The 14,806-nt window shown below is 40.5% G+C and overlaps 1 protein-coding gene across 4 annotated transcripts; it reads right to left on the reverse strand.

Moving 5' to 3' along the window:
- Positions 1 to 995: 995 nt before the first annotated feature.
- Positions 996 to 14,313, reverse strand: PRSS35 (serine protease 35). 4 transcript variants are annotated; one of them, XM_077998349.1, is made up of 3 exons: positions 13,580 to 13,767; positions 8,880 to 9,001; positions 996 to 3,272 (listed from the first exon to the last, which is right to left on the reverse strand). In XM_077998349.1, the coding sequence occupies exon 3, from the start codon at positions 3,250 to 3,252 to the stop codon at positions 2,014 to 2,016; it is 1,239 nt and encodes a 412-aa protein (XP_077854475.1). In that variant the 5' UTR covers positions 3,253 to 3,272; positions 8,880 to 9,001; positions 13,580 to 13,767; the 3' UTR covers positions 996 to 2,013.
- Positions 14,314 to 14,806: the final 493 nt, after the last annotated feature.

Raw genomic sequence — 14,806 nt, forward strand, 5'->3', positions numbered from 1 at the left:
CAAATTTGTAATCTCAACACTTTAATGCCAAAGCGGGAGGATCATTTGAGGCCAGGAGTTTGACACCAGCCTTGTCAATGTAGCAAGACCTAATTCTCTACTTCAATTAAATAAAAATTACAAAAGCATATATACAGATACAGTAAGAGTTACAGCTAATTTATTTTTTAAATTTTTATGGAATTATTTTTAAGAGGTTCACATTATAAAAGAATCTGCATGGCCAGGTGCAGTGGCTCATGCCTGTAATCCGAGCACTTTGTGAGGCCGAGGCAGGTGGATCAACCAAGGTCAGGAGTTGGAGACCAGCTTGACCAATATGGTGAAATCGCATCTCTACTAAAAATACAAAAATTAGCCAAGTGTGGTGGCACACACCTGTAGTCCCAGCTTCTCTGGAGGCTGAGACAGTAGAATTGCTTGAACCCAGGAGACAGAGATTGCAGTGAGCCGAGATCACGCCACTGCACTTCAGCCTAGGCAAGAGAGCCAGACTCCATCTCAAAAAAAAAAAAAAAAAAAAATCTGCGCTTGTACTGAATTTCTGCTGTTTTGAACATCATTCACAAAATCGTTTATCATAATCTAATCAATTATTTCTTGGTATACTAGTCCAGAGTATAACTCCCCATTATTAAAAAATTATAAGATAAATTTGAACCCTGGCAGAATCAACGACTTGAGTGTGCCATGAGAGAGAGAATGATGTGGCCTTAGAAACTACCGGAAAGAACAGACCAGACCAGAAATAAGGCCTACAATTGCTGAATTTTAAGGTGTACTTGATTTATAGATCACTAAAACTCTTTAAACATAATGCCCTGAACTATTCCCTTTTTACAGCCCTTTAGCAAGTATTTATTTATTCAAGAAATACACATTGAGTGCCTACTCTGTGTTTTGCCCCAAGGCAGTCATTGGACTCTGCTTATACTACATGATGGCCAGAATGAGTGTTGCAGCCTTGGTTCCTAAGGAAAATAACCAGACCCTCCTTTTAAAAGTCATATTCATAAATTTTATTCATTTTTAGGAAAGGACATATCTAAAATTACTAATCAGAGAATTCACCCTATGGTCCTCATACAAAAGCTGGATTTTGTCAAGGAGAAAAACACTCTTTCTTGAAAAAGATTACAGAATTCTTTGTCCTAAAAATGTAGCACCTCATACATAGAATGTATAGTATAAAATGATGTGGCTTTCAACACATGATCATTCATAATTTGTGAAGTGTCTTCCCTATGCATACATGAAAAGTCCATATTTTGAGTATTAGTTAAATAAAAACTTGAGATCTTAAAATGTCTCAGCTTCCCTATTTCTAAACTAGATTATTTCATAGAACAAACTATTTCTCCCATTTTTAAATAATACACATTGTAATTGTTATTTCTTAAAGCAGTAAAACAGTTAATAGTTTTGTTTATAATGCTTGCTTTTTCTTCTGATTTGTAATTCTTCAAAAAAACTAAACTAAATGTCTCAGACCCAACAGATAACACAATATAAACACTGAGGGAATGAGCTGAATGGATCCATCTCAGAGTAGTACAAACTATGTTGTAACTTTCTGTCTCTATCCTGATACTAATTGTGTTACCATCGACCTTTATGCAATTTCACATTTAATACACAACCAGCATCCTATTAGATTCTTCTTAGAGTAGGACCCTGAGAATAAGTCCATTAAGAAATCACATGTTATTTATAATACCTGTTGAAGGTTTAAAGTGTGTCTAATTTTTAAGAAGGCAACAAAATTTTCCTACAAATGAAACTCATCACCATGTAAAGAAGAGTATATGCTTGGCATTGAAGTGTCCATCTAGTTTCAATATCTGTACCTATACATTTTTTAAATGGATGAGAATCTCCTGATTTTAAAAAAACGTTGAAATGCTATTAATAGGGTTCAAGTCCAGGCATAACCTATGAAGTGATCTCACTACAATAATCAGAGCTGGTTTTCTCTGTGATTTAGATGATCCACCGCCCTGTTTTAGGTCTCTGTTAGCCATAAGCACAATTGGCATCGTTCCCGTGAATCCAGAGGCAAATCTGGGCGTATTTGAGGGGAGTGATGCGAACAGCAACGTTGTAGTCCTTCTGAACCCCGTGGACATCCACCCACTGGTGGCCTGAGTAGACTGCAATGATTTTGCGCTTCCAATTCTTTTTGTCTGGATCTTTCAGACGCAGATAGACCCCGGAACCGGTGGAGCCCGACTCAGCATCGCAGTATTGGTAAAGGAGATCATTGGATTCGTCGGACACACTGCAAAACCGATAGACTAACTGATCAGCCCTATCGTTATCAAATCCTGAGAAGTGGATCATTCCACCAGGCATTTTCTTGATTGTTGGGCTGATTCCGAGTTCCATGTATTTTTTTTTGTGAGCACGCTTCAGCTCCAGAAGAGCATAGTCATAGTCCAAGGCAGCGTCCCCCATGCCTCCTCGTGCCCAGCCCTTCGGAATGTGGGTATTCTTGACCCGGGTCCACCGGAAGGAAGGCCTCCCTTCGGAAACCCTCTGACCCCCGCCAGATTGTTTTCTTCTTCTCCCAGCCTTGACTCTGTCCTGCAGATGCTCTCTGGTACCCTCTCTTTGGTCACCACCACTAGTTTCTCTCCTGCTCCTCTTAGAACCTCGACGTTTCTTGCCTCCACTTTTATTCCTCATCTTCAACAACCCTACCCTTAGCTTTTTACTCCCTTTGACATAGTCCTTTCCATCATGAACACAGTGGGCAGCAGTTAGAACGTGCTGAGGGGAAATGAGAATGCCACTACAGCCCGTGGAGAGCTTCACAGCTGTGCTGAAAGGGAAATTGGTTAAGAACCTTTTGTCCAAGATGCTGAACCTGCTGTCGGTACCATACACCTGTCTCTTTCTCCTAACAGATGCTCCCTTTGTGGTATTTTGAGTCGGCTCAAAAACCAAATCCTGAACTTTCACCCTGGTTAAGGTTCGGGTGCCATTCTCAAAGACAGTCTCATAGGAAAGATAATCCTCCAATTCAGAAAGGCTGGGAGTTGGGAGTTCTTTCTGGCATTCGATGCCGCACACTGTATTTACCATCATCTTAGCATCTGCCTCAAATGTGGGGCTGGTGAGATGGAAAGTCCTTTCACTGACAATCCGGGGTACCTTTCTCAAGTGCCAGGTAAAATCCCGTTGCATTTCAGATCCATCGATGAGGGTCCACCCGGGTGTGAAAAATATCAACCAAAGTAGCATATTTTCCATTTTGATCTTCTAATTTTTTCCTTAAAAACAGAAAAAGAGAGAGGTTTACAATGTTTTCTTTTTCAATCTTATCCATTTCATTTAGGCCTTGGATCCTAAATGTACCTTCCCCACAAAGAGGTGCCCTTATTTCCACCTTACCTAGCTCTTGAGATTAGATAAACGCTGGTAAGTGGGCTCACATAGACTTCCAAAACCAGTAAGTTGTTTTTCACCCAAACTTCCCTCTGTCAGCCCTAATCGACCTCGCTCCCACCCCAACCTGTCATCCTGTCACCTCCCCCTCCATCTCCCCTAACAGCCCAGTGCCTGAGAGTGTACAATAGGGTAGTAGGTTGGGATCCTCTGTCAGCTAAGCCACACTCTCCTCCTTAGGTATCCTACAACTTTATATCCAGATGATTTAGAAATAAAGATAGCAGCAAATGCACTGCGGTCTTTTCCAACACTTAGCTACTTAAAAACAGGGATCATAACTTCTTCATCTCTAGACTGTAACTGCCTAGCACAGAGCTAAAAAAAACTGCTCATTGAATACAGTGAATGCCCATGAACCAGGATTGGCAGCCCAAGCTGATGTAAAGGTGCAATGCAAATTACTGGATAATGTTTTAAAGCAGTAAGAGTGTTACCAATAAACAAATTGCTAATTAATCTTCTATTGATCTGCTTTGATTTTTATAGAACTCCTGGTCATAAAAAGAAAATATACAGCACAGGCCATTTTATGCTAAAGTAAGAAAATGTACCATGCTTTGTTAAAAAACAAAGTTATGCTTGAAACCACCATCTAAGCAAAGCATCATACAAAATGCTTTATGGTGGGACATTACTGCATATTGAAATTATGTGTAACAATTTATGAAGTACAGGCTATTGGGAGGACATAATAATGGCTAGATATAGTCCCTTTTCACCATAGGTCTCACTATCTAAGACCAGTGTTGTTGTTTTATTTAAATATTGTTAAAGGTGCCAGCACGTAATAAATTATATAATACTTTTCCTACTGTTCAAATCTTCTTGCCCTCTTTTTCTTTTCTTGAGGCTCACTGGCACGTACATGTATCTATTTAGTGGAACTGATGTGTGTCAATCTTTGCTTGGAGGTGGGTATAGTAGGAGCACGCTGGAGCAGCAATTTTGAACCCTGTGTCACTGTTATTTGCGAACTATGCTTCAAGTCATTTTTAACTAATAGTTAAAACATCAAGACTTAAGCAAATGATTTGTACTTTGTATAAAGCAGAGGCAATTCAGCATTCGCTTATCCCTACAATACCTTCATCCTCAATGCTTTCTGATAAGTTTTATTTTATTTATTTGGTTTTTGCATGGAAAAGAAAGCACATTAGCAATGGCCCACAGCCATTGTACCACAGGGTACACCCACAGGATGTGTGCACTGGCACAAAAGGCAAAAATCAACCCTGATGCAGAGTTCAATATCGGTATCCCTTGATAGAACAGAATTTATTTTGTCTTATACAAGTACAATAATTTTATTAACAAACTGAAACATTATTTTGATCAAACAAAAATGTATGCTACATTAACCTATTTATTGTTTAAATGTGATATATTAATGAAAACATAATTAATTTGAACTGTTATACATTTGGAAATATTAAGCAGGCCGGGTGTGGTAGCTCACACCTGTAATCCCAGCACTTTGGGAAGCTAAGATGGGAGGATCCCTTGAATACAGGAGTTCAAGACCAGACTGAGACCTCAGCTCTACAAAAAAAAACTTTTAAAAAATTAGTCAGGCATGGTGGCAAACGCAAGTAGTCCCTGCTACTTGGCAGGATCGTTTGAACCCAGGAGGTCAAGGCTGCAGCAAACCATGATCATGGCACTGAACTCCAGCCTGGGAAACAAAGTGAGACCCTGTTAAAGAAGAGAGGGGGAGGGAAGGGGAGGGGAGGGGAGGAGAGGGGAGGGGAGGGGAGGAGAGGAGGAAATCTGCGTTATGTTACAATATTTTCTAATAGTCACCACTGCAAAGCAGTAATTATATCATCAAGGATTTTGTAGAGTAGAGCCACTTAGTATTTTATTTTGTCTTCTACGAAATTTTTCACAATAGTATTTCATCAAGTTAATTTAATTAGAATGAAAAAGGCTCACAACTCAGTAACTCTACTGAGCGCTTGAAATTATAGTTCCCAGGATGAAAATTTATGTCCTTGGCTGAAAAAAAAAAAAGTGAAAATCAAAGAGTTATTTGCTGCTACTTAGCTTATCAACAAACCAAAATACATAAAAATGATATCTATCATTTTATATATATATATTTAAATCTACTTGATTCGCAGCAAAATTTCAATCAAGGGAGTTGTTTTGGTGTGGGAAACTTTTTTTTAATTGTTTTTTCATTTAGCTCTTTATGACAACAGCTGTCCACTGTGTACTTAATATATGATTACATCAAAGCTTGAAAGTCAGCCAAATATCCACGTCAAGAGACACAAAGTATCTCACTTGGTATATCTTAACACTTGATACTAATGATCTGAGCAGCAATACACATGTGAAAGGCATTCCTGGGCAAAATAAAGGAGGTCTAAATAGTGTTACTGAGATATTTTTTCCCCAGGTAGGTCTGTCCTATGCCATAATTCTGTAGCCAGACTTTTAAGGAAGCCTCATCAGAGTTGAATTGTATTTAAGTATAATTTTATTTCTGGCTACGTAGATAAAGCTATTTTCTAGTCAAAGGCCTTAGCCAATACTTGGGAAATTTCCAATGCCATTAGTTCCTTTGAAACCATGCTTGGTGCAAAGCAATGACTTGATTTACCAAATGATAACACCAATGACATAGGCATGGTTTTCCTGCTCTGTGTTCACGTTCACATTCTCACAGCAGTTATGAATGGTGGTTGAGAACCCAAATCCTGGTTGCTCACCAAAAGGAAACACCAGACCAGGGGTTCTCAAAGGACAGTCCCTACACTAGTAACTTTGGCATTACCTGGGAACTTGTTAAAAATGCTAATTCCCAGGGCCTGCCCAGACCTACTGTTAAAAACTCTCCTGAAAGGGTGGTGGAGAGCGGTTCCCAGGTGGGTTTAACCGGCCCTCCAGATGACTCTGACACTCAATAAAGTTTAAGAACCACTACAGTAGCCAAGGCTCTGGTGTAGCAACATGAGCCGTACCCCAGAAGGTGGTCTTTGCAAGGATGATGGCTTATCTGGATTTTAAATGACATCTGCTTAACTCTGTGTACAAAATTAATTTATTCTGACTTCATTCTTTTACTGTGTTAGCAACTGACAATATCAAATCACTCAGCCAGTTCATAAAGAACAAACATAACTTACTTTTATTTATTTTTATTTTTATTTATTTTTTGAGAGGCAGTCTTGCTCTGTTACCCAAGCTGGAGTGCAGTGGTGTGAACTAGGATCATATGTCTCAAAAAATGAAATTCATAAGGTAATGAATGCCTCCAATATCTCATACTACAGATCATTCAATGGCATTGGTTCACCAGCCCTGCCTGGTGCCCTTCGAGGGAGCTCTATGCAGTGCACCACAGGAATAAAAACCATGCCCACGTCTACCCTTGGGCATGGGAAGGGCAGAGCTTTGTAATATGACCTCAGAATCACAGTAATAAGAGGACACGGATTTAGCCTAATTTGGCCTGTAATTTAAAATTGGGCAAATGTTTAAGGACACTTTCTTTTGGAAAATCTAAGTTTGTCTTGTGGTAAAATGTCAATGTGGCATAAATGATAGCTCTTACTGATAGAGCAATCCACAGTTTGTTCAGTGGATATCTACATATGTCCATTGTCCAAAAAGGACTAACTCGTTGATCTAAAAAGACACAGTCCCGATTGAAGGGGCAGCTATAAAATGTTGAAAGTCTAACGTCCCTTGTCTTCCCCATCCCCCTCATTTTTCCTGTCTTGCAATATAATTGTGACCTTCACTGTCCATTTCCAGATGGCTTGGATTTGGGGCTTCAAATTCCAATTTTGGTGAATGAAAGCGAAGTTGCAGTGATTGCTGTCCACCACTGTGAGTCAGCACACACACAGCTGATTATAGGTTAGATCCTGAAGACAGATTGAGTAGAAGGGAATTAAGGAGGAAGTAAGAATGTCTGTGTACGTAGACGAACTCTTACTGATGGAAGAGATGTAATTACACATTTGTACCCAATCTATTAACAGACGTGACCACACTTAACTACGAGATCACTTACTATTACCCTTTTGTTATTTGTTTATAGTTTCTTAGAAATGTGACTGCTCTCAGCGTTGAGAATATTTCTGTATCTGTTCCAGCATAGTGGTTATGAGTGCAGACCAAGGAGTGGGAAGGCTTGGGTTCAATTCCCTCTTCACCACTTATGAGGCATGTACATGTGGACATTTCATTAACTCTCAAAGTTTCACTTTCCTCATCTGCAAAGTGGGGATAATATTACAGTAATTTCAACTTCATAACATTGTTATAGAGATTAAATGAGATGATACATGCAAAGAATTACTATTGAGCCCAGAGGATAGTAAGCAGTTAACACATGTTATTTTATAATTATTATCCTACCTTAATTGGTGAATTTGTATCACTTCAGAACAGGTTGTTATATAAGCCAAAATTAGAGACCTTGTAGTGTTCTAAAAAGTCAGTTTCACAGTCAAATATTTTTATTTCAAGATAGATAGTTTCCAACTCACTCTAAAATTCCCTTTTTCTTTGTTTTGTTTTGTTTTTTGTTCAAGGACAGCTTCACTTTAGAGACTTCCCAAATGAATGCTTTCCTAATTACTCATTTCTATGAATATCCATGCCTCTGTAATATATTTTTTTCATTGCTATTAAACTTAAGTGTGATTAAACACTCTGCAGCCACAAAACACTTAAATTGCATTTTCTGTGTCTTATTTATAGCGTGGATCTTCACTGGGAATTTTGGAACTGCATCAGACCCTCAGTCTAAAAAGAAACAGAGTCTATGTCAACATAATTACTCTAAGGGAGTGATCTACAATGAAAGAAAAACTCAACTTTTTGAGTGAGTCTATCTAGAGTATATAGAATCCTATGATGAAATGACATTATACCTTAAGGCTCAGTTTCTCTTTTGTGTTTTGTTTTTTACCCTAGAAGTTTATATTCTAGCTTAGATAGAGCAGGCAAACTAATGAAAGATTAGAAGGCTGCCCACTGTATTAATATTTCAAATCAATTATTTTTCCTGTCTATGAGAAAGCAAAGATGCTGACTTAACACTGAAGGACCTGCACTGAATTGCTTTCCCTTTCCAGGTGACAGATTCGCAATTACTCATGCCTTTCTTTTCACCTGGTTCCTTGTAATGTCTAGTGAGGAACTTGTCCATATTTATGTATATAGTATGTTGCCATGTGACACGACTTTGCATTGATCTGTCAAACAGTTCCTGGGAGGCTGCTGTGTGTCAGGAACTACTCAGTCATATCAATGACCCTGTAGGGCCAACACCACCCTCTACCTTAGTGTGTATGTTAGGACACACCAATGATTGCATGACCACCTTTTAAAACTTGGCTGTCCTCTATTTAGCCATCTGCAATCCCAACACCTGTCCTTCCCAGCACCACTGGCTGTGTTTACACGCATACCTAAATTCGAGGACATGCTCTCATCTTCTCTACTTTCATCCTCCACCTACTCAGGATTGACACACAACAGGGAGACACTGGGGCCTGGCCAGATGATTCCGAATAACTGCAGAGAGAAATGGCTTAGGCAAAAGGCCACAGCAGGAGAGGGGGAGAGTTACAAATGACATAAACAGGAATAAAGCAATCACTAAAGAAATCAGTGATGTTTTGGATGACAATTGTAAAAACTTTCATAGTCAATTTTATTTTGGGGGAACAGATGCTGAGGAGAACAGATGCTGAAATCTAATTCCTGACCCACTGAGGCGCTCCCTGACAGCAGCACTGCATGGAGGTAACATTTAAGTTAGAAAGATAAGTTAGAAACATTTAAGTTAGAAAGTGTATGAGAAAATAATCGTGTCTGTAACGTAATAAAAGAGGGGAGTAAGAACTACAGTGTTTCAATGATTATGGGGGCAGTAGGCTTTGAAGCCAAATCAACTTAAGTACACTTGCCACTTGTTACACTGTGATCTTGTGAAGGTTACCTAATCTCTCTAGACATTATTTCCCACATTTGTTAGATAGAGATAATATTTTAGAACATTTTTGTGAGAAACTAATATGATAGGCACAATGCCCAGAGCACAGTAAGCTCTCCACAAAGATTAAAACAAATGTTATTTATATCAAACAGGGGGAGCCAAAACTCAGGTAGATATTTATAAGGTATTTTATACATCTCTAACTGCCTCATCATGGTATGCCAAATATCCTCATCCCCAAGACCTGTGAATACTTCCCACACACGAGAAAAGAGACTTTACAAATACGATTACATTAAGGATTTTAAGGTGAAGTGGTTATTCTGGATTATCCAGGTGGGTCCAATGCAATCACAGGAGCTCATATAAGAAGGAGGAAAACGGATTAAGAGTGGGAAGAGCTGCTAGATGGAAGCGGAGGCCAGAGTAACGCAGGACCATGAGCTGAGGAATATGAGTGCCCTCTAGATGCTGCAAAAGGTGAGGAAAAAAGTATTTCCTAGAACTTCCAGAAGGAGGAACATAAATGAAAATGTGTTATTTTAAGAAAAACATGCATAAATGCAATTTAAAAACTAAAAATAGATCACAATAAAGCTTTAGATTTCTGATCTGCAGATGCATAAGGTAATAAATTTGTGTTGTTTTAAGCCACTAAGTTTTCGGTAATTTGTTACAGCAGCAGTAGGAAACTACTACACGTAAAAACAACAGTCTGCCTGACTGTTTAGAAAGAAAGAAGTAGTAGGGAGTGGCGGATGCTGTGGCTCACACCTGTAATCCCAGCAGTGTGGGAGGCCGAGGTGGGTTGATCACTTGAGGTGAGGAGTTCCAGGCCAGCCTGGCCAACGTGGTAAAACCCCGTCTCTACTAAAAATACAAAAATTAGCTGGGTGTGGTGTTGTGCACCTGTAATCCCAGCTACTGGGGAGGCTGAGGCAGGAGAATCCCTTGAACTGGGAGACAGAGGTTGCAGTGAGCTGAGATCATGCCATTGCACTCCAGCCTGGGCAACAAGCGAGACTGCGTCAAAAAAAGAAAAAACAAGTAGTAGTAGTAGGGAGTGATTAAAAAGTAGAAAAGGGCCAGGCGCGGTGGCTCACACCTGTAATCCTAGCACTTTGGGAGGCTGAGATGGGAGGATCACTTGAGTCCAGGAGTTTGAGAGTAGTCTGGGTAACATAGGGGGACCCTGTCTCTACAAGTGTGGTGGCGCATGCCTGTGGTCCCAGCTACTCTGGGCTGAGTTGGGAGGATCACCTAAGCTGGGAGGTCGAGGCTGCAGTGAGCTGTGATTGTGTCACTGCACTCCAGCCTGGGCAACTAGAATGAGACAGGGAAACCCTGTCTCCAAAAAAAAAAAAAAATCCAGCGGAAAAGAACGTTTCCTTCTGGGACTTAAAACATAAATGAAAACGTGTTATTTTAAGAAATAATATACAGAAATGCAATTTTAAATCTAAAAATACTAAAAACAGAAGATCACGATAAAACTTCATGGCGGTAGGACATGCAATATTGCTAGAGGAGAAAAAAGAATTAGAACGGTAAATGTGTCTATTCAACAAATGCATACCAAATGCTAACTCTGTCATGCATCATTTCGAAGCCTTTTTTAAAGAATCTATCTGATAGTCCTTAACTGTTGAGTTGGACTAGAACATTTCTAAGAGTTCTTCCAGCTTTAAAGTTCTAGAGTAAACCGCAAATGAGAAAACACAAGTAACTTACTCATCAATGCTTCTCAGGAAGGTTCAATTCCTAGTCATCCAGGGAAGAACTTGCCTGTTATCCACGTTGCTACCACTAGATGGCAAAGTTAGCCTGCTGATGGCAAATCTAAGGCCGGTATTTAAAATATTTACACTTACTCAGCTGTGAAATAGATTTTATTTTAAAAGCATGTAAGATTCAGCAGGGGCAAAACTTCTAACTGGCTAATAATATACTAAATGGCTGTGACATATGGAATTTATTACATTTAGAAAACCCACCTACAGGCCACGGAGCCCATCCTGATGAACTGAGGGCTGATAATGCTGTCTACAGCCAGACAATTTTCTGGCAGAGAGTTTTTCAAAAACAGTTGTAGTGCCAGCACACTTCCAGCATGACCTACAGCACTGTGAACTAGTCCCCCAAACGTGCCACAATTTATTTCAATGCTAAGGAAAATCTTGAACCTGCCAGATATTTCACATATGTTTATCAAATACTTTATAATCCATTACTAAAGGATAAGCTCTCCACTGATTCTAGGCTGAGAATAAACGGCAAGAAAGTTCATTGACAGCGGGCCAATTTCTATTCAAAATAGCATACCATAGCACTATTTTCAAGTTCAGTTTCATAAATGGAGACCAAAAAAAAGGTCTGTTTAAAAAGTTTGGCAGTACTTGAGGGAAAGGAAGATGGTAAAGTTACACAGTTGATTATTTTACAGTAACCCACAACTTCTGTTTCTCATCACAATAAAAACAAAACCTCCCTTTGTTTTGGGGCTATTTTTCCATGACCTGTACATGTAAATTTCTGCAATTTCTGCAATGCTACGGGTCAATCAAATTTGGGGTGAATGACATTAAAGGAACCCTAAGAGGATTCTTTCATATGCTGCCTTATGAAGTGCACAGCATATAGCTCTAAACTTATCTGTATTTTTCAAGTTGGCCTTTGAGAGCAAAGAATATCTATAAATAGGTATGCTACTTTTCAGGTTTTAAAGCATCTATGGTCACAATGTTTTTAGCTAACTCACATCAGTTTTACCTATATGAAGCTTAAAGTTTTTAATTATAAAATAACAGCTTGCATACTACTAACTTGACTTTACTGTTTCCTAAGCTCTCCATCTCAGATTTCTCATCTGCAAAGTTAACTCAGTGCTGAGGCAAAGTGGCTTCATCCTCCCAAATTCTGAGTCTGATCCTACTGTTAAAATGCAATATGCTTGTTGGATATTTGAGCATTGGGCAGAGGAAAACAATTTACCCAATGGAGAAAATTAACTCACACTAGCAATTGTTTATTTTAACATCTAATAAGCATATACTATATGCCAAGTATATGCTAAACAATCTCACATTTTAAAACATGAAAAAGCTTCTTAAAAGCATACAGTTTTTCCAGCTATCTGGAAGAAAAATGGGAGACAGTATCCACGTCCACCACTTCCCTCACTAAAGGAACTCCTCTAATATTTCCTAATAAAAATAAAATTCCATATGATACTTGGCCACTACTTTCAAGCCTACATGTCTTATTTGGCAGGGATTTTAACATTCTGTCTTCTAAATTATAAACCAGATTCTAAGTATAATTCTCCAGCCAGCAAAATATGACTTTTTTAATCCTCTGGGGAGACAAATGTACTTCGGATAAAATAAGAATGAATTTCAGAAGTCAGAAGGGTTAATAAGGGGTGAAAGCCCCCTAGACACAGCATGCAGCTTCTTTTCAAATCAAGGACAGTGTAAAAACGTCTGAGCAATCAAGCGGGAGTATTTCTACAACTTTTTAAAGAACCTTTTATTATAGAAAATTTCACGACTACACAAAAGCACAGAGAAAAGTATTAAAAGTCCAGAGAAAAGTGTAACCCCCATGTGCACATCACCAGCTTCAACTATTGTCAATATTTTGCCAATGTTTCATCCACCACCACCCCACACACTTTTTTTCCTCAGCTAGAGTATTTCAAAGCAAGTCAAAAGCTTTTCTACTTCGTTTCGCCTCCTTATTTTCTAAACGTTTTCCTATGCTCCTTTTGCTGACCCCTGCAGCCAAGTTGATAAAAGGGTAGAGGGAGAGGCTAGCTTTCATAGTAACCCCGCCAAAGAGACTTTCCAGGAATGCGTGTTATACCTTTCTCAATGGCATCTGTTAACAATCATAAAAATAAAGAGGGTCCCCTCTGGTACTGCTTAAGCAGAAAGAATTCCGTTTATATTCCAATGCAAACATTGTTGCTGTTAATATTAAACTGCAGAGGCCGGCACACAGAATTGCCTATGGGAAGGGTGGTTAGTTTCTTTGAGGACTGAAAGAAAGTGCCAAGTTTGACCCCTTTCTTCAAAGTCCTTCAAAGAAGCGCTCCTCGGGTAGGTCCTGCCTTTCTCAGGGAAATTTCTAAGTTCTAAGGTTGTTGGGTTTGGGGAGCTTCATCTTTACCTGCGAGGCTTGTTTGGTCCCCGAGGGCACTGTCAGCTGAGATCAGAGCTCCCGAGGAGGCGGGCGGGGACGCTGCAGCTGGGAGCCTCTCAGCCAGCCTGAGCCGAAGGCCGCCCAGCCAAGGCCGGGCCACAGCACCCGGAGCTCCTGCCGAGACTGCGGAGGAGGAGAGAGCAGCGCCGCACCACGGCCGGGAGGTGGGAGGGGAAAGGGGGTGATGACGCGGGGTGGGCGCGGTGGGATGGGGGAGAAGGGGAGGAGGAGGAGGTGGGCAAGAGGAGATGGAGATGGAGAGGGAGGGCGGAGAGGGGATTTCCCTGGAGGAACAGGACGGACTTGGCCGTGTCTCGCCCCAGCATTTCTGTCCACAAGCTAAATTAAGCATTAGGAAAAATTCATCAGTAGGTTCACAGGGGATGCCTGTCCCTTTGATAGTATGCACTCCTTTAACAGTCTCAGGGTTTGTTCAGTAAGTCTTATTCCCCACTGCTTGCTGTTGAGACCCCAGCCATCTAGAAGAACGGAGGGCGTCTCCCCAACCTATCCCAAGCTAGTCTCCACCAGGGACCTCGCTTCTCTGGATGCACAAGCCGTAAGGTTACCCCGACTTGTACCAGAGCCAAGCGCGAGGGCCGCCTGGAGCCCAGGGTTCCCACCAGTGCCCTGACTGCACACGAGGATGGGGACCCCAAGCTGGGACGCCTGGACTCCCGGGAGCATCCTGCGCTGCCTCCAGGGGGAGCGCGTCAGTTTCCGTCTGCCGGGAAAAGGCTGGTTTTCTTCTTTGGACGAATAACCTTTAAGGTCCTTTCCCATCTCAGTCCCACCAGCGTTCTAATCTCATCCGTTCTCTCGTACTTTAATTGTCCTCTTTAGAAGAGGGGTGGGGGGCCACATGAGGAAGGAAGCCTCATTTGTTTAACAACAAATTCTAGTGGGTGACAGGTCTGGGGCAAGATGCCCTGATACAACGAGCACAAAACTCAGTCCTGGCCCTAAAGCGGGGAGATCAAGTAAATGCACAAGTATTTATGACACAAGGTCTTAGCATGTCTTGTAACACTCGGTTCGTTAGTGAATTACTGCATATCTCAAGTTTCTATGTACTTTTAATGAGATCATAACACACTTAGCATTGTCCCTCGTTACACTCAACAGACTGGTTCCAGGCTCTCTTCTCTCAGCCCCCCATACTAAAATAATCTCATATTCAAGTCCAAGTCCAGT

This window comes from Macaca mulatta, chromosome 4 (genome assembly GCF_049350105.2).
Source record: "Macaca mulatta isolate MMU2019108-1 chromosome 4, T2T-MMU8v2.0, whole genome shotgun sequence".
Taxonomy (NCBI): domain Eukaryota; kingdom Metazoa; phylum Chordata; class Mammalia; order Primates; family Cercopithecidae; genus Macaca; species Macaca mulatta.